General features: G+C 35.1%; 4 protein-coding genes and 1 pseudogene across 4 annotated transcripts; 2 read left to right on the forward strand and 3 right to left on the reverse strand.

Moving 5' to 3' along the window:
- The first annotated feature begins 274 nt into the window (after window positions 1-274).
- LOC141684955 (uncharacterized) lies at window positions 275-1,930 on the forward strand. Its single transcript, XM_074490087.1, has 2 exons — window positions 275-662; window positions 756-1,930. The coding sequence occupies exons 1-2, from the start codon at window positions 275-277 to the stop codon at window positions 1,928-1,930; spliced, it is 1,563 nt and encodes a 520-aa protein (XP_074346188.1).
- A 1,880-nt stretch (window positions 1,931-3,810) lies between these two features.
- On the forward strand, window positions 3,811-10,554 carry LOC141686598 (methylthioribose kinase). Its single transcript, XM_074491622.1, has 6 exons — window positions 3,811-4,126; window positions 5,322-5,631; window positions 5,945-6,119; window positions 6,218-6,419; window positions 7,452-7,666; window positions 10,167-10,554. The coding sequence occupies exons 1-6, from the start codon at window positions 3,941-3,943 to the stop codon at window positions 10,333-10,335; spliced, it is 1,257 nt and encodes a 418-aa protein (XP_074347723.1). The 5' UTR covers window positions 3,811-3,940; the 3' UTR covers window positions 10,336-10,554.
- Window positions 10,555-11,280: 726 nt separating this feature from the next.
- Window positions 11,281-12,634, reverse strand: LOC141684956 (uncharacterized; annotated as a pseudogene).
- Window positions 12,635-16,225: 3,591 nt separating this feature from the next.
- Window positions 16,226-17,903, reverse strand: LOC141684957 (uncharacterized). Its single transcript, XM_074490088.1, has 6 exons — window positions 17,758-17,903; window positions 17,505-17,675; window positions 17,299-17,400; window positions 17,130-17,196; window positions 16,953-17,051; window positions 16,226-16,639 (listed from the first exon to the last, which is right to left on the reverse strand). Exons 1-6 carry the CDS (start codon window positions 17,901-17,903, stop codon window positions 16,550-16,552), a joined length of 675 nt encoding a protein of 224 aa, XP_074346189.1. The 3' UTR covers window positions 16,226-16,549.
- A 583-nt stretch (window positions 17,904-18,486) lies between these two features.
- Window positions 18,487-20,147, reverse strand: LOC141684958 (uncharacterized). The gene is made up of 5 exons (XM_074490089.1): window positions 19,716-20,147; window positions 19,416-19,628; window positions 19,208-19,300; window positions 19,012-19,134; window positions 18,487-18,927 (listed from the first exon to the last, which is right to left on the reverse strand). The coding sequence occupies exons 1-5, from the start codon at window positions 20,145-20,147 to the stop codon at window positions 18,487-18,489; spliced, it is 1,302 nt and encodes a 433-aa protein (XP_074346190.1).
- Window positions 20,148-20,275: the final 128 nt, after the last annotated feature.

Below are 20,275 nucleotides of genomic sequence, written 5' to 3' on the forward strand. Positions count from 1 at the left end.
TTATTTTATTCAAAATAATATTGATTAGATGGAAATCATGGAATTTGTTCATTAATCTTAATAATTAATAAATAAACATATAAGATAAAGATAGTACAATTTGAAACAAAAAAAAAGATGCTTAAAACTAAAGTCTAAAAACAGAACATACTTGTTCAGTTGTTCTGCTCCGGTCCCAAAACCCCCAATACACACTATACATACAAGTTACAAAATTACAATCCCTAATATCATCTCTCTTTATCTACTCTACATTTGCATCTAATCCGTAAATATGAGTAAAAGAAAAGAGATTACATCCTATTTTCAACCCAAGAAGAAGCAAACAACTACTTGTGAAGATGAAGAACCTTCTGCCGCCTCAATTGAAGTCACTGGAGATGGAGTTGAGCCTCTGATTTTTGGTGGGATAAACAGAAACTCCGAGCAAAATCCTCAAAATCCAGAGATTGTTAATGAAGGTATTGATTCTGAGAACACTAATGAAATTATTGATTTCAATTCGTTAATACGTGATCCTGGTTTGCGGAAACACATTGAGACTTATCATCCAAATAAAAAAGATTTAATTAGGAGAGCATACATTGATCTTGGCCCATATCAACCTGTGCAAGTTTATCCCTTCTCTGGTCCAGAAAATCATCCCCATCGATTTCAAAAAAGTTGGTTTGATAAATTTCCTTGGTTAGAGTACTCCCCAGAAAAAAATGTCGCATATTGTTTTTATTGTTTTTTTTTTTCTAAAAATCCATTAGGAAGGTGTGGCTCGAATACTTTTACTGTCAAGGGGTTTAACAGTTGGAGGAAAGTAAACAATAGAACATATTGTGCTTTTAGATGTCATGTTGGGAAAGGAGATGGTTCTAATTCAGCTCATAATTTTGCGGCTAAATGTTATTATAATCTTAAAAATCAGCCTTGTCACTGGGAGAAGATAGTGGAGAAACAAAGTGCAGAAGAGATCAAACGAAATCGAATGCGTCTTAAAACATCGATAGATGCTATATGTAGTTTGATAAGAATGTATGGTGCTACTCGCTCGGTTTTAATTGACGTTGCTGCTCAAGGGACAACTTTTTCTCAACGAGGTGATGCTTTAAGTGCTATTAAAATGTTAATATCTTATGAATTTGTGTTTATTTTACATGTGGTTAAGGAGATAATGACTATTACTGATCTACTTTGTCGAGCATTACAACAAAAGTCTCAAGATATTTTAAATGCCATGCATCTGGTTTCTACTACAAAGATGTTGATTCAAAAATTGAGAAGTGATGGTTGGGAGAGTCTCTTAGTGAGATCATTTTGTGAACGACATACTATCTTGATTCCTGATATGAATGCTCCCTACTTTGATGTGCTTAAATCCCTTCGTCGACAAGGAAAACAAAAGCAAATGGTGACAATGGAACATCATTACCGAGTAGAAATCTTTACAGCTGCCATAGATCAACAATTACAGGAGCTAAACAATAGATTCAGTGAACAAATGATGGAGCTTCTCATTTTAAGTGCATCACTAAATCTTAGGGATGGTTACAGGTCTTTCAACATAGAGAACATTTGCAAGTTAGCTGAAAATTTTTATCCAGAAGATTTTTTGGGAGATCAAAAAATCCATCTACAGTGTGAACTACAACATTATGGGTTAGATGTTCTGGTTCATCCAGATTTGAAGAATCTGTCTACTCTTGGTGATTTATGTCATGGATTGGTAACCACAGGGAAAGCTGACATGTATCCATTAGTTGATAGACTATTAAGGCTTGTCTTGACTCTTCCAACATCTACTGCAACATCTGAACGAGCTTTTTCTGCTATGAAAATTGTGAAAACAAGTCTTCTCAATCGAATAGAAGATGAATTTTGTATGGATTATTTGATAGTGTATATTGAAAAGGAGATTGCGGAGACCATTTCTGCCGAGTAGATCATTGATTCTTTTTATTTGATCAAAGAAAGACGTGCACATCTCAAATAAATCGGTATATTTTCTACTTTTATTTATTTTGGTCCCCCATATTAGATTCCGAGTTCCGCCCCTGATTATACATTAATATTTATCTAGAACACACATTTCTTTGCAATCACAGGTCATGATTTTTTTTTATTTTGAGCATTATACAATGCACTACTCCACTGCTTTATGTAGGGGGAAATAAATTTTTCAAAAATAAATCTTTAACAAAAACGCATGTAAGATATGCTTATTTCAGACTAAACGCATGTTGCATGCGTTCCCTGTCAACTAACGCTTGTTCTTTGAAAAATGTTAAACTAGGGACTCAAACCTGGGACAACATGCCAGTTTAGTTATAGAAAATTCGTGCTTAAATGAGAAAGCACTGTTTTAACATTTTTTTAGAGGAAGGCTCATCTTTTGAATGGTGAGTTTTTGGGCTATTTATCATTAAATTGCGAGAGAAAGGGCCATATTTTCGATGTCGTACATAATTATTTGAGAAATTATCAAAATTATTAAGTTTTTTAACTTTTTTTTGCGATTTTATAATCTTTTAATTTTCTTTTAGAAAAATACGGAATTAAGAAAAATCAATCTGACATACAACTAGTTGAATCGAGTTTTTTGTTACATTTAAGATTGTACGTGGTTACATGGAGTTGTAGAAACTCGTCGAAGGGTTGAATCAAGTTGCAGAAAACCGTGTTTTTGTAAAAAAATAATTAAAAATAGTATTTTACAAATAAAAAGGTATATTTACAATTTTTTTTTTCAAATATGATAATATTTTTGACCATGAGTATTTTTCAAACAAGTCCTAATTATATTTGTCTAACATATATAGAGTAAATTTTAATGAAGTTCATCATTTTAGTGGAGCCGTCGGAGTTCATCTATATTCTGCAAATAAAATATATTGTAAAACATATTATTTTGCAAAACATGTTTCCCAATTTCATTACTTCAATAAAATCAGACAAATCGCATACATTTATAAGTATAATATCTATATTATGAAATTAAATATGTATGTTCTGCAACATGAACATTTATATTCTGCAAATTAAATATGCTTCGTAAAATAATATATTTTGCAATATTTTATTTGTAAAATAATACTCCCTCGGTTCACTGGATTCTTTGCATGAGGACGGAGGATCGACACGCATTTTAAGACTCCAGTAAAATATGATTTTCTAAATAATTTTATTATTTTTTTCTTTTAAATAAAAATATAATATTTAAATTTTTATACAGAAAAAGAAAATTTTAAATATAAATTATATAACTATCCTATGCGTGTCAACCATGAGTAAAAAGTATGTAAAGAATCCCGTGGGACAGAGGTAGAAATCACCAAGATTTTTAATAAAATAGTGATATTTTGTAGAACATCATTCGAAAAATAATATATTTTATAATATTTTAAGTTATTTTTTATTAGTGAACATATATGGACTCATGGTATTTCAACTAAATAATGAACTCCAATTAAACAATGGACTCCAAAGAAATTAACTCATATATATGTAATTATTTTCAACTTATTATTTACTAAGTTTTCAAAAGTTAGGTATCAACAATATTTATATTGTTAATTTAGATCTATTTAATTAAAATGAGATAGTTAATTGTAGCAAATTTAATCAGATATATTTTAATATTTTAATAATATTTAAATTATTTATCTGATATATAATAAAAAACTGTTTAAAATAATTTATATTTATTAACCGAATTTGAAAAATTAAAAATTAGTCATTTTATTAAAAATATTGATTTAAAAAAAAAAACAAATCACCAATAACAAGACCAGGTTCAGTGTACTTTACAACAACACTCCAAGACTTCCTGAATCACAAAAGTAAACTAGTTCAGTCCACTCCATATAATAATCTTTCTTAATCTCATTGCAATAAACACACCCTTTAATCTACAAAACCCACCCGCCGTTGCCGCCGCAAAACCCACCGGAAAATGGGTTCAGGCGAATTTAAGCCGTTGGACGAGAAGTTTTTGATAGAGTACATACAAGCAACACCATCTCTATATGCACTGCTAGGTAACAATCTTCAAGACTTGCAAATTAAAGAAGTGGGTGATGGTAATCTCAATTTCGTTTTCATTGTTCAGACCTCCTCTGGCTCCCTTGTCATTAAACAGGTACAATTATTTTTTTCGAAAGTTTTCGAGATATTATGCAAGTGCTTTGATTTTTTTTGTTAATTTTTGCAACTATGTAGAGAGGTTTAAGAAATACCCCCTCCGTTCCAAAATGCAAGTCTGTTTCACTTTTTACCCTTTGTAAGGTGAATAAATATAACGGTTATTCTGCTGTGTGCGTATGGCACACACTAATCACAAACTTCTATAAATTTAGCTTATTTTGATTGGTCAGTACTTTTTAATGATGATGGACTCCTGCATTTACTACAAATACATCAATCAAAACACTCCAAATTTTATAAGTTTTAGTGCATGTGGCTAGACAAACCCTAAATATAATAACCCCCAAATCATTTTTTTTTTCTGAATAAAAGCATACATATTAAATTTTAGTTCAAAAAAAATTAGAAAAAAATATGCGAAGCTATGACTTTTATACACCTTAAAGTACGCGTGAAAAGTCAAATGGATTTATATTTTGGGACGGAGGGGGGAGTATGTAATACGGTAAATTAGTAATAGTGGATACAATTTGCGTTTTTTCACAAATGGGTGCGAATATAAGCTGCTTGAAGCTCATAGTATAGTTGGCCTAGCAGTTATGGCTCTCTATTATAATGTGCATATTGTTATTGATACATTATGTTTGCTAACTAATTCTCTTACACCTGTATGTTATTGTTTCTGAATTACAATTTGTTAGATAATTAGGCACCTTTATGAACATATTATTTATTTTGTTACATAAAACATTGACATTGTCGTGCATGATGTGAGAGAAAGGTCAATGATGGTGTTAAAAGTTGTGTTAATTCAATAATAGAGGATCGAAGAAAATAACCTCACTCCAATGGGGTGCTAAACATGAATGCAAAATAGCAAACTAAAGTTGAGATGAATGAGTTTTTAAAGTAAAGTGACGAATAAAATAGTGCATTTATAGATTAATTGAATGAATTAGACCTATTTTTAGATATATTTAGTGCCAATTTGAAAATATGATGGCAAGTTCTATTTTAACATCAAAAATCACTTTTTGATCTCATAGTATAGCATATGTATTTTAGCACCGCCATTGGCCTTGCTCTGAGTTCTGTTAATATGTGATTCCTCATGTTTGATAATTCGCAGCTTTATTTCTATAGCTGGTCAGGGATAGTGGCCTTACACATGTTGTGCTTTTACATTGTAGGCTCTTCCTTATATACGTTGTATAGGGGAATCATGGCCGATGACGAAGGAACGTGCTTATTTTGAAGCAAGTGCTCTAAAAGAACAGGGCCGTTTGTGTCCTGATCATGTTCCTGAAGTTTATCACTTTGACAGGAGTATGTCTTTGATTGGCATGCGGTACCTCAAGCCTCCACATATAATTTTAAGAAAAGGCTTGATTGCAGGAATTGAATACCCGTTTCTTGGGGAACACATATCTGAATTTATGGCCAAGACTTTATTTAGTACATCCCTTCTGTCTCTCACCACGACAGAGCACAAAAGTGCAGGTGAACTGCATATAAATCATAAATTTTATTGGTTTCTGTGTGTGTCTGGGTTGGTATTATGCACAATCTTTAAAGCTGAAGCGCTGTATCATGATTTATCATAAAACTTATTCGGTTTCTTGTTGCATATAGATGTATTTTCTACTACATAGAAAGATGGAAGCTGAGGTCTGTTTACATTGTTATAATTAATACCACACTGTATTGAGGCATAACAAACTTATTTTTTCCAAGTTCATTTCTGTACAAGGCTTCATTAGAATAAGCTACCAGAAGCTCGATTCACTATGACTCATATATCTATTTTCCACAGTGGCAAAATATTGCGGAAATGTTGAGATGTGTAGGCTCACTGAACAAGTTGTCTTTTCCGACCCTTACAAAGTGTCTCAATACAACCATTGGACTTCCCCTTATCTTGATAAAGATGCTGAGGCAGTTCGGGAGGATAATATTCTGAAGCTTGAAGTTGCCGAGTTGAAATTAAAGTAGTTTGCAGTTTTAGAGCTTCTCTCTATTAAGAGTGTTTCCACATGATACCTTTACACATAGAAGGTCTCTTTATTTACTGGTGTCTTCCTTTCAGGTTTTGCGAGAGAGCTCAAGCTCTTGTACATGGCGATCTCCATACTGGTTCTGTCATGGTTACTCATGATTCAACTCAGGTTATAGATCCGGAATTTGCTTTCTATGGGCCAATGGGATTCGATATAGGAGCCTTCCTGGCAAACCTTATTCTGGCATACTTTTCACAGGATGGACATGCAGATCAAGGAAATGATCGGAAGGTATGCCTTTCTACTGCTAATAAATGAATAAATATATAAGAATTTATTGTGTGTAGATCTTCCATTTTATAATATGTCAACTTAATCTGTGTCACGTCTTTACTTATGTTATACATTCTTTCAAAATTTGATGCTATCATTTTATGTTTTACTCATCTTAAGAACTTATTATCTTGCACACGTTATTTCGTTATCTTTTACTGCAATTAATACTTGAGTATGTTCTTGTAAATGACTAAGATGTAAGATTGACCCAAAGCTCCTGCCTGTTTGATGGGCGAGTAGTTTTGAGTTCTAAGGATTAATAGATGCTAGTACTTCAAATGAGACAAATGTGATGAATGGGACTCCTACATTCTAGCTTCATTTTGGACATCAGCGTAAATCTAGCTATTTACGGAACTTTGGCAATTACGAATGTATAACAATTAACACGTGTCTGGAACTTTTTACTGTGCCCATACATCGATATAATGAGAACACTGACTTGCACTCCAAAATGTATTTAAATTGAAAAATGCAAGGCATAGTATGTTGCTGTTACAATGCAAACACAGGCATACAGATTACAGGCACTGGCTGCAAGCAGATAGACATGCTTGTTTGCAGTAACACACAATAAAATGCAAGCACCACTTGAACACATAGAGTTATATACTTATATGCAAACCATCTTGCACTACTCCACATATGTTGCAAACCTTATGCTTAAGGAATACGTTGAGAAGGATTCTACAAGGACTATTAATATCATGCTTAAAATTAATGACTACAAATAATAGGGATTATGCTCCAATACGAGTCTTACTTTGGACTTGAGTGCAAGATGATGCAATTGTTAGTTTTCGTATTTTGAACTAGTTAGCTATGCATTGATGAGGCTGTTACCTCTTCCCCCCTCTTTTTATAACTAATCTTTATACAATAAAATTTTGTTTCATGTCCTTGCCACATTTCTTTTGTATATTCATAGAATTGAATTTATAGGCATAATCAGTAAAGATCTGCATCACCGAGTCATGTTCTGTGCAGAATTATAAAGAGTGGATATTAAAGACCACGGCAGATACTTGGAATCTTTTTGATAAAAAGTTTACTGCTCTTTGGGATGAACACAAAAATAGCTCGGGTGAAGCCTATCTTCCTGAAATTTATAACAATGCTGAACTCCAGCTGATAGTAAAACAGAAATTCATGAAAGAGTTGCTCCATGATTCTTTAGGATTCGGTGCTGCCAAAATGATAAGGTGAGATGGTGCTTCTAATTTTATTAACTTACATTTAAGTATCTCTTTTTTTCTTTTGTCTTTTATACAAATATGAAAGCAATCGGAAGGGGTGGAAAGGGGGAGAGGTCCTGAAGTCTGCAATATCTACAAAGATTGTATATAATTATAGTCCTCTCTCTCTCTATATATATATGTGTGTGTGTGTGTGTGTGTGTGTTTGTCTGTGTCTCTCTGTGTGTGTGTGTGTGTGTGTGTATAATCATGGTCTATCTAATAAATTCACGCGTGACATTTTTATATATTATATTTAAAGAATATAGTGACAATTGAATAATTATATATGTACATTGGAGTTCAAAAAAAATATTTCTACTCTTTCTTAATTTAGAGGTGTCTTCCTCACGCCATCAAGGGTCCAAATATTGTTTGAGACAAGGTGGGTATGAGATATGTTACCTACACTCAGCTAAGGTGGGGGACGTGGGTGCGGGTCCAAGAGATAGATTCTTAGTTTTTAAAATATTTAGGATGATTTGATATGGATCCAGCATAGGACACAGGTGCGGGGACTCAAGATGAAAGCTTAACACAAGTAAAACTTCATAAAGAATATTTAATTTTTGTACATCTGTACATACAACGTCTACTACATAATTCATTTACACTTAATTTTGTATGTGAATTTGTAGAATAAATATAAAAAAAACATGAGAAGGTCATCCAGGGAATTTGTTCTCTATAAATAAGTTGGTAGGAGACTATTTATTTCATATTGAACTAGGATATAGCAAGGTCATGTATCTCACCTTAATAATAAGGATCCAACTCAGATCCCAGGGCCACACCCATTTTAACTAATAAAATGGAGAGCACCCCTTTTCCAAATTGGATCAACCCTGATCTGTCCTCAAAATATACAAAGACTTTTGTCCTTACATAAACCAAAAGATTCTTCTCAAGATGAATGACACTCTTATATCTCAAGATGAATGGCACTCTTTATATTACTATCCATAATTTTGAGGCTTCAGCTATTGGGGCGGGTGAGCTTGTGTGAATACTTTGTAGGGAACTGGTCTTTCCTTGCATACAACCAAACCAAGTCACCGGGGCATACCTCATCTTCTTTCTTCTCTTATTCTTGTCTCTAACAGCCTTATTGACCTTGATAATCTGCTATGTGTTCATTAAAATCAATTCTACATTTTGATGGCCTTAGTAATTACGGTCAAAAGAGAAGACTTCTCTGATGCTTGTAGATTGTCGTGAATCCATGAATCCATGCTACGTAATTAGTACTGAGGGTGCTTGAATAATCTGTAATTTCTCTGAGCATGCAACTTAAATCCTATATTCTCAAAATATACCTCTAAAAGGAACGGCCCAACAATATTATTTCCATAAAATAATAAAAATTTAAAATCTAATGCCCATGAATGATAAAACCCAAAGCATTCTAAAATGCCGAACGGAATTGCTAGCCTCCACATCCAAAATTGACCCAGAATACTGACAATAATGCAGCACTTAAGTAGCTAGTGACTGTCAGCAAACACCAATAACATACATTCTAAACAACGAAACAAATCAATGTATTAAGTAGAAACCGTGAATTGATAGGACTGAAAAACTGAAGGGAAAATATAAGTAAAAGTTAGAGAAAAATCACACTGTGTGCCAGTTGTGCCAAACTCAAGTGCTATTCCTGAAGTTGCGGATGGGGGGTGTGAGGCGGTGGTTCTGGTCAGCTTTTGTCTGGTTGTACTTAGTCCAGAGAAGATGACTGTGGTGGTGAAGGTGTCTCAGATTTAAGTGGTACAAAAGAAGATTTTAAGAACAGATTGTTTTTTTATACTAGTATATGTTTTTGTGGTTGTATTGGTTAAATTTCTACGGAAGCTCAGGTACCATGTAATCACATGTATTGTTGAGCTGCATACCCAATATGTATAATTATCGCTTCTTGCTTACAGTGAAATGCAACCGATCCTTATGTAGTAAGGAAGCGTCGCTGTTCAAGAATTAAATTTGTTACGATACTTAAACCACAACACTAGTAATTTGACAACTTAGCATACCTTAACAGCTGTGTGTGTTTTCCATGTGTATGTATGTCTTGTGAGACGGTTGTGTTCAACTTGGCGGAAAGTCTCCTTTTTTGCTTTCTTTTCTATATTAAACTTTGCTCTTCAAGATTTGGACTTGCTATGAGAATTACCCTACAACAGTACAACACTAATACCTTGACCTACAAGTAGTCTCTTGACAGTTTTGTGTGTGTTCCATATGTGTGTGTGTGTGTGGGGGGCGGGGTTCTACTTGGTGGAAAGTCTCTTTTCTAGCATATCCTTGCAAACTTTATAGAGCCTTTTTGGTGGTTATAACTTTCTTTTACTGATCAGATTAATGTTTTAAGCTTTCCTGGAAGTTGTTTTGAGTTTTGAGTTCTCAATTATATCTATAGCTTTCTTGATTTAATTGTTTTCTGCATTCTAAAGTGAGTTTCTTTACATATTAGGAGAATTGTTGGGGTAGCTCATGTTGAAGATTTTGAGTCGATTAGTGATGCTGCCAGACGAGCAGATTGTGAGCGGCTTGCTCTTAACTTTGCCAAGATGCTCCTAAAGGAAAGAAGAAAATTTCAGTCCATTTCTGAAGTGGTGCTGGCCATCCAGAAATCCCAGTGATGTAGACTTCTGTTTGAATTACGGTTTTTAAGTCTGCCCAACAGAGATCTGTAAGTGGTTTGGCTGTTCAAAATAATTCTGCTTTGAACTCGTTAATATTTGTCCAACGCAGAAAAAAATATGTATACCGTATCAGGGAGGTCTTCTTCTCGTCAAAAAGTATGATTGTGTCCTTGTTTTCATACATTTATGTAGTAATACATGCCGAGGTTTTTTTTACATCTTTTATTGCTGCCCTCTCCTTGTGGCAATAGGAAGTCCAGAGTTCAAGGCTCAGTAGAGGCATAGACGTGTGTGTGAGTATTAGCAATTACCTTTGACAAAAAAAGGGTTAAGTACTTTCTATTTTGCTAAGTATAAATAGTAGCAACTTTGATGATGATCATACTCAATTCTAAATTTCGTTCTACTAATTTTACTGAAGAAAAGTTTATGTGGATACATACTTTCTGATATCAAGGACCAACGCAATGGCAAGCTTAATTTTTTTTAAACATTTCTGGCTGATACTGGATAACTGGATATTAAAAAATTGATGTCAGTACATGAATTGTTCTTTGTATCGACTCAGACAGTGCTGGTTTGTTAATTTGGCCATGTATTTGTATCGTTTGTAGCTCAGCTTTCAGCTGAGTGAAATACTTCTATTGAAGTTCAGATAGCTGCTAGCAGATGATTACATTTGCTTTAGAGTCACGCACACACACAAACACACACAAACACACACACATGCACACACTTATTTTGTTTGATATAAGTGCGAAGTGGTGGCTTTCATTTCTTTGTTGATTGTTGGTCAGCTTCAGCTGAGAGTCATAGTGCAAAAAAATTAGAAAATTTGTTTATTTATTTGTTAAGAATTTATTGTAATTGTGTACATTACATCCCTGACAATAATATTCTGTGGCCAGTATCAAAGATATCTAAGTTTGATACTTGGCCTTCTTACTCACTCCAGAGCTGATCAACCGATTTTCCTAAAAGGTCATTAAATAAGTTAGCGCTGTAGCCATTCTTCATTTTCTTGTTGAGTTCAGCCACAAAACCATTTCTTAGACTGTTATAGTAGTCTAAGAACCTAGCAGTTACATCGTAGCCCTGATCCCACTTGTCACCCTTCCCCAGTTGTACCCAATGGCTCGGTGCATACCCAGCCTTGAGTCTTACAAAATCCGCAATTCATTCAATCAATCCCCCTGGAGCTCCATTGCTCCATTGCCCCATTGCCATATTTGCGCCATTTCATGATAAAGTACTCCAGTGAATTCCCTCTTCACATCACCATTGTAACCTTGTATGTACCTGGAACTTGCATGAATTTGGTTACAGCTGGTGTCCGCAACTTCACCCATATTGTCTATGAATAAACTCACTTGTTGGACATTCTTCGGCCAGTGTTCTGCTGGAAGGTCCTCAATATGAAGTCTGCTGAGGACGACATGGTTCGTCTCGTGTGGTCTAATCCGATTTGATTAGTGAATTTCTGACCACCTGGTGTTGCAGCATTGTTAGTGACACTGTATGTGACTGCATTGGTTCCTTGCAGGACTGCTAAAACCAGCGCAGATAACAGAGAGAGAAGCATATTAATAACGGTCTTCTAATATGTGCCCGACACATATTAGTCACTAACTCCAATAAAAATGGGCTCTTTTTATTGGTGGAATTGATGTGAATGCAGAGGGTCATTAACATTTATTATTCAACCACCAATAAGAAGAACCCATTTATATGGGAGTTAGTTACTATTGTGTGCACTTGGACACAGAAAATCCCATTAATAATAGGTTGTGAAATAAAGTCTGGTTTGGATCAATTATATATATGCACAAAGATGGACTAGTAAAGGATAGGAAACTAAACCAAGTAAGCTTATTAATCTAATTGTGTAAATGTACATTTTTCTTAAGTGGATTAGTGCTAATTCTCATAATTTACCACTACCCCTTCTACAGCAACTAATTTTTATCACCGGATGATCAGAGTGGGTTAATGCAAAAACGTAAAAAGGCCGACACCAAAATTTGGTCCAATACAATTCGATTAATCCGATCAAAATCCGGCCTGAAAAAGTCCAATTAAAATCTGGTCCGGCCTGGCCTGTTGCATTGGACTATTATTAGTCTAAGCAAGTATACTTTTTAGTGTCCCGTTATTCTGACAAGAAATAAACACTTAACAACTTGAGTTTTATTTCAACGGATCGGTAGAAAACTTTTGGAGGGTCTTTCATCTTCTTCATTTCCACCACTAGACAACCACTTAAATTTTCTTCTTTCTTTTGGACTTTGTCCATCATGTTGACGGAGGAATTTGGGAATAACAAAAATTGAGGTTAGCAGCCGGAAACAAGATCTATGATGACAGTTCTTCGCCGGAAATGTGAACAGTAACCGATGAATCCGATGAACAGTATTCGTCGGAAAAGATGAACAATATTTGATGATGATGATTATTGGGGGCTGAGATTACTTAGGGTTAGTGGTGGCTCATTTGCGCTCTCGCTTCTGACCCTTCACAATGTGCCTACGTACCCCTATTTATAGGGGATCAAGCCCACGTATTTTTTGGGGAACAAGAAACCTAATGGACTTAGATTTCTTATCCCGAGGCCCAATGGGAAACCCACTGGAAACCGTCTTCTACTAGCTTTAGGAATGTCCGCCGATGAGGCCCAACCACAAAGGCCCAAGACTCGTCCGCGGCTTCGAGACTTCACGGATGAGGCATCTCCCTGGCCAAGGATAACCCTCCGCTACCAGCTGTTTCTCTAGTCTGTGGACGCATGTATAGCCGTGGTTCACCCCAAATGTTGGACGCATCCTTGTCCCCCGATAAGGAGCCCCTACCAGATTACAGGACAAGTGATCTCAAGCTTTTGGGTGCAAAGTGCAGGATACTCCAAAGTCTCCCAACGAGGACACCCGTTGACTACAGAGACAGAGCTCCCAGAACACACACCAGATTTCACCCCACATCCCCAATGAGGACACCCATTGACTACAGGAGTAGGCCTTCAGTCCAAGCATACCCCTGGAGGTCTCTGACCACGGACACCGCCTTTCCTGTAGATATGCTACAGGAAGGAGTTCTTCAATAGAGTACTTGCATCAAATAGGTTAGTAATAACATTCTCCATCTTCCTTGAGTCTTCCAGAGAACCCATCCAAGCAACACATAAAAGTTGCATTTATATGTCAAGTAGAAGTTGAGGGCGCGCCCTGACATCTCTGCATGTTGGCGCCGCCCTGTGTCACCAGCCTTTGGTCTCTTCTTATATCATTCTACATCATAGGGCGCGCCCTAAACTATTCATCTTTAGGGCTCGCTCCAATTCTGTCCAAGCCAACGAGCAAGTCTATCAAAGCAATCATGTCCAAACACACCGTCCAAGGAGCCTTCCTTGCCCAAGGCGCGCCCTAAGGCTCAATACACTACAGGTTTCAATTAAGAAATTTCTTTCCTCCTTCTCGATAACTGGGCGCGCCTCCTCCACCTGTTTGAGGGCGCGCCTTTAATACATGATAATCACAACCGTTAATCAGCTACTTAGTCAACGGGGCGCAATCTTTGGGCGCGCCTTTTATTTATGGAAAGTCAATCTCATCTTTTCCCTAGATTTCAGGCGCTTCCCCTTTGATTCTGCTCATTTTTTGATCTTAATCTGAATATTGTTTATACCAATTTTTGGGCATAACACATCACTTTGGTTCAAAACTTTAGGGAGAATAAAAATTTCATAAATAATCCATCACTTCTTTCTTAGGGTTTATGATTTGTTCATAAACTCTTGATCACAAATACGAATTTATTCGCAGTATAAAGAAATATTTCATGATTTTAACTTATTTTAGTTATCTAAATAATAGATCTAATAAATAAAAACATACAAATAAAATAAATAAATTTGAGTATTTAGCATTTAATTTTGATTTAATTGTGTTATTTTTATTAAAATAATAATATTATATATACACACACTAATTAAATACATAAGTATAAATTATATAAAATCGATAAATATTTACCTATTTAGCATGTATTACAATTTAAATTATCTAAATATAAATTATTTATAAATTAAACAAAAAGTTAATAAATAGATTAAATTTAATAGGTAAATTTGTTTGTAAGTAAATGTGTGACACAATTATAAGCTGATTATTGTGTCGTCATAAAAAAATGTTTACGAGACTATATAACAGTAGTTCATATTCACTAGATATATCACACGAACCTGTTTAATAAATATATTAACAACCTCTTCAAGAAAATGTAATTGACATTGTTCACCAATTTTGGAGCCCAATTATGTTGTTCTGAACTAGATTACAAATAGAATTTTAAAATTGTGTTCATGTGAGCTTCTTTATAAACCAAACCAAACAACAAATTTTAGAGACATATATTTACGATCAGTCTCATAATGAATTTTCATAATTAGTTTGATAATCCAAGCACAATTATTACAGCATGCAGAAGAGTAGTACAAAATTAAACTGAAAATATTAGTTATGATAATCTATATATAGTATTTTCAAGAAATTTTCGTGATGCCAAATGCATTTCAGCTTTTTCAATCTTGCCCGAAAAGTGTTTATCACTCAGTAGTTCATGCAGTGTGATTGTCAGTTCTCAATGTTGTAAGAGCATGTCCAATGATAGGGTATAAGAGACCCGGATAGGCGTCAACCCGGACTAAAGGAATACAGGCTCAACTGACCTGCTAAGACCCCCCTCTCCCAGGCCAATCAAGCATAAGAGCCCAGGCCCGGGTCTATCCTATTGCCCGGATCCGGATCCACCTGCATACCCGGATCCGGATCGGGGCCAAGACCTCCGTGAGGGAGGTCCCAGCAAACACATGCACATCCCACAACCCGCCAAGGAAGGGTACGTGGTCACGTGACTATGACAACTATCAACAACCAAAACACCAGACAAGCACGGCGCGTGTCAGAAGGCCGTTAGGACACTCTGGAGGTGGTCCTCCCCTGGACACGTGTAAGTAATCCGCCCAAGTCAGGCGTCCTCCGCTCCCAAGATCCAACGGCCCAGATTTAGAGGTAACTACCCCTAAACCCTACCTTGGGGCTATATATCACTACTAAAAATATGGGATCAGACATCGGTTCTGAACCGATGTTAAAAAAAACTGAACCGATGTCTTCGCGTGTGATATTAAATGTCATCAGGCTTTGACATCGGTTCACAGCCGATGTCTATTACAGTGCTATACATCGGTTTTAAGAATAATTCTGATGTCTTTGCAACAAATTTCAGCTTATATTACAGTATTTCTAGGTGAATATGAGTATATTATGGGGTAATTATCCATTAAAACATGAAACCTACAAGCTCTAAAAGATATTTTTTTAAAAATCTTTCAAACAAACCGATGTGAAAATCTAGATCAGACATCGGTTATGTTGTCTGACCGATGTGAAATGGTCCATCAGACATCGGGTACTTTTATCAACCGATGTAAAATAATGGGTTAGACATCGGTTTCGTTCATTTGGTGATGTTAAATCCTTTTGTTTAACATCAGTTTTTTTTTCTAACCGATGTTTAATCTTTAATATTGTAAAATTTAAGACATCAGCTATTGAAAATTCGATGTTATTTGGCTTAAAATACATTGATTTTTTTACAGAACCGATGTCAAATGACTATTTGACATTGGTTTTTGTAGTTCTTTTTCTTTTAATATTGTTTCACCTGATGTCTTTTGTTCATTTTTACATCGGTTTTAAATTACCATTCTGATGTTAATATATGTACTGTAAATTGCATATGCCATCCTGGTACTATTAATAGCCCAGGGAACCAATTGCAGTTTCAACCAGAAAAATACCAATAATATGCAATACATCCAACCAAATTTGTAAAAATATAGAGGTATACATTGATACCAAATTTACTAACATTCAATCCAACAAGAGCTCAATTCGGACATTACATTCCAAGTCTAAAATAAACATCCCAACTAAAAACAATAAAACCCAAATTCTCTAGTTATTACATCCAACTTCTAAACATGTTTGACTAGTTAATATGTACCACTTGTCAAATTTCGACAATTCCAAACATAAATCAGAATGATGGATGTAATTGTCACCAAACATCCCTTAATTAACCACCAACCACCAGCAAACACAATATCAATTCACATAGTTCAGAGGAAAGCTATATATATAGATACTTATCATTTTTACATCTTGTCTTGGATAAATTCAAGCACCTCCATCCGCACCTCATCCAGCTCCTGCCTTGTGTAGGACTTTCGAGTTTTGGCTGCCCACTATAAAACACACGTAAAAATTAGAAACCAGAATATTATTAACCAGAATTGCCATATGTATAATTAAAAATAAACAGAACCAACTATTTATAATTTAACCAGAAGAGGACCTTTTCTATATTTAACCGTAATTTTCTTCGTTAATCCAAAACTATATACCAGATAGTTCCTTATCACTAATAAAAACAAGATCCATCTGGAAATCACTAATAATAAAAACTGATAATAAAAATGGCACTCATATTTATCTGTCCTGAAAAACTACATAAAAAAATTCTACATGCCATCTATCGGAAATGATTTGCATATATACCTTGGTAGTAAAAGATAGATCCTTATCAGCAATGATATCTTTCATGTATCGCATTATAACATAGCCACATTCAACCCCTCCTGGTTGTTTGGGAGATCCCTGTTACAATATAAAATCTGAATTAGCACCAGAAATTAATTAAAATTACAAAGTGATAAAAAAATACAAAAAACTTACAAGAAGATTCTTTATCTGAGGAGCTTTATTTCCCCTTCCAGTTTGAGCATTGTAGGATTTCATCGCTCTACATTGCAGAACAATAATAATATACATGATTATTTTTCAAAAGGGAGAATATTTACTATATATATATATTTATATATAGTAATTAACAGAAATATATTACTCTGTTAATGATTTTTCCAACTCATCAAAATGTGTTGGATGTGGCAGAGGGTTCAGAATATAAATGTCGCCATCCCAAATTACAACTAAAATCCAGTGGCAACTATGTTTATAAAAAAGAAAAAAGAAAAACACAAGTCAGAAATTTTAAAAAAACTACCTAAATATATTAATTTGTAAAAGCATGTCTAAATTAAAAATACTTACTTATGATTATGTGGCATGAAGTACATGCGATAGGGACTACTCTCTTTCAACCGATTAACAAAATAAGAATGAAAAGATTTGTTCAACGTAAATGTAGCTCCTGGATCGAAAAATCCATATAAGACCACATCATCATTCTTCCTCTCAATCTTAATCAGTCTTTGCAAGAGCCTACCAGGGAGTGAATTACATTACTTATAATATCCGTATAAAACATGAATATTGAATATATAACGATAAAAAATTAACTTACGCCATATAAGCAGATATTGCAGCTTGGCCAATCTTATCGAACTCCAACAATGCTTTCACATTTTCATGCAATATATAAATTATTTTCTCAGTCCCAAACACGTCCGAATCACACGAAATTGGTATTGACTCCCCAGTGGCTTTCATGAAGACTGCTGCATGTTTGTATAACACCTTGTACTGCTTTGGCACATTCTTGTTTAGCTTCATTTTTCTATAATCATCTTGAAGTTTCTGCAACTCATCTTTCCGCTTAGACTGCCCCTGCAACACTTCCTTTTTCTTTTTCTACACAGAATTAAATAAAACAAGAATAATCGGTTATTATTGACATAACTACTATAGAATGCAACAATCAATTCAGAGTATATTGACATAATTTTTATATAACATACCGCCACAGTTGGGTAGATGATCAATTCACGAGGCCATGCTACGTGAGAGCCAACTGCTTGGCGTACAACCTCAATTTCACCAGGTATGGGCACTGGAACCGACGCCTCTGGCTGGATGTGTCCGTCAACCGACACACGAACATGTCCGGGCTTTAGAGGCACTCCGTGTACTGAAACACATCTCTTCGTGATCATCAAAAACTGTTCCAAAAGCAACCTTGTTCTCTATGCAATCCAGTGCAAGCTCACATGACTGTGGACCCTACATTATAGTGAGGGATCAATTTAATTTTATTGCATAAATCCCAAGTCTGTAGGCATATATCTAGTAGATCTTAATAATATTTTACCTTCTTTCCGCTCGGAGGAGAGGGGTCAAAACCAATAAAGTCTTCATCATTTACCAACAACTGTTTGGCACTCAGCGGTTTAACATCAACTCCAACATTCCGCTTATCAGCAGCTCCCTCTTTATTAACAGGTACTTGATAACTTGATTTGTCAGAGAACATAGGAGAGTGACCATTCGAAGCATTAACCAAGGCCTTAAGTTCAGCCATCTCCCGCTGATTTCTTTCCAACTGATCCAACAACTCTGCCTTGGTAATTTTAGTCTTTTTCGCTTTCGGCAAATTGAAGAATGCTGTTGGAGTGACAAAGTCGCCAACCCCTCGAACCCTTCCTGCGTGCTCAGGAGTCTGAAGTGCCGTAGTCAACACATCTTCTGTTCCATGTGGAACAAATTCACCCTTCTCCTTCATTTCAAGTAACTCAGCCTGTAAAATAAATACAAACAATTAGTGCATTATTTATGACGCAATTATCTTTGAAGGGAATGCAGTATTAAAAATATCACTTACAATTCTCGCATTTATTTCCGCTTGCTCTTCAGTAAGCTCATCAGGATTCTTTGGCATCCTAGCCTTCCACCAAAAAATTGCACGATCAGGTTTCTCTTTCCGCTTTAAGTTCCCTTTCTTTATCTGTTAAAAAAGAGAAAATGTTTAAACTCCCTTAAAACTTAGAATTGCAAAGCCAAATAGATATGGTTCTTACTTCTTCTTCTCGCAAACCAATATACCCCTTCCTTGACAAGCGGTGATGATATTTCCGTTTACCCACTCTATTGCTCTGTAACTTACGTTGTTCCTGCACCAAAATAAATTAGTAAAAATTAATAAATATTATTTAACCAAAATTTATTTAATCATTTAGCAAGTAAAATGGCAATCATGTATATTTTATTAGTAGAATATATTCATACCAGCCATTTGGGGCTCGTCCTCTCTGCAACAAATTTCTTCCAAGGTTCTTTACCAACAAACGCATACTTCTTCGGAGGCTTCATCAATTTCTTCTTTTTTCCAATAAATGGCATCACATATTTTGCAGTTAAATCAGCTTTAAACTGCCTCCATTTTTCACCTGCCGATTGTAGCACAAGCTTCTCACTTTCTGGGGCAATTTTGAATGTGTCCTAAAGAGCCACATAATATAAATTAGCCACATAATTTACAGTCACAATTTAAATAAAATGAAGAAGTCAACAAGGGATATAATTTACCTGGACATCATCCCATAATTTTGCTTTTAGATCACAATCCACTTTTGGCCAGTTTTCAGTGTCGATTGGAATCATTGTCCTTGCGAGCATTCCTATGTAAGACTGTAAAGTAGGCCTGGTATTTCCGATGGGAACTCCAAAATCATTGTATCTAACTTTAAATTTCTTTCCCCGAGCTTTCTTCACCACTACTTTGTGAAGAGCTGAAACACCACGCGCACCTCCTAGCCTTTTTTTTGCAGATTCAGAAGTGGTCATCGTTTCTTCACAACTACTTTGAGTTTGATATTGTGGAGGGACTTGAACCAACTTTTCATTACAAGTCTCTGAAGTTTTGACATCAGGAACAATCTCATCATCAACCTTTTCAGAGTTATTCTTCCTGTCATTTTCTTCGAAAATTACTTTCTTGGCTTTTTGCTTCTTTGCCATTTTACTCCCTTAGTCTGCATTAAATTGAATAATAAAGCCATCAGTTGAACAATATATTTTCAGTCCGTCATTAATTACAGTCAAGCATAAATAATAAATTGTAAAATCAGCAAGTACGAATACAACTA

The sequence above is a fragment of the Apium graveolens genome, chromosome 9 (assembly GCF_009905375.1).
Source record: "Apium graveolens cultivar Ventura chromosome 9, ASM990537v1, whole genome shotgun sequence".
In the NCBI taxonomy this organism is placed as follows: Eukaryota; Viridiplantae; Streptophyta; class Magnoliopsida; order Apiales; family Apiaceae; genus Apium; species Apium graveolens.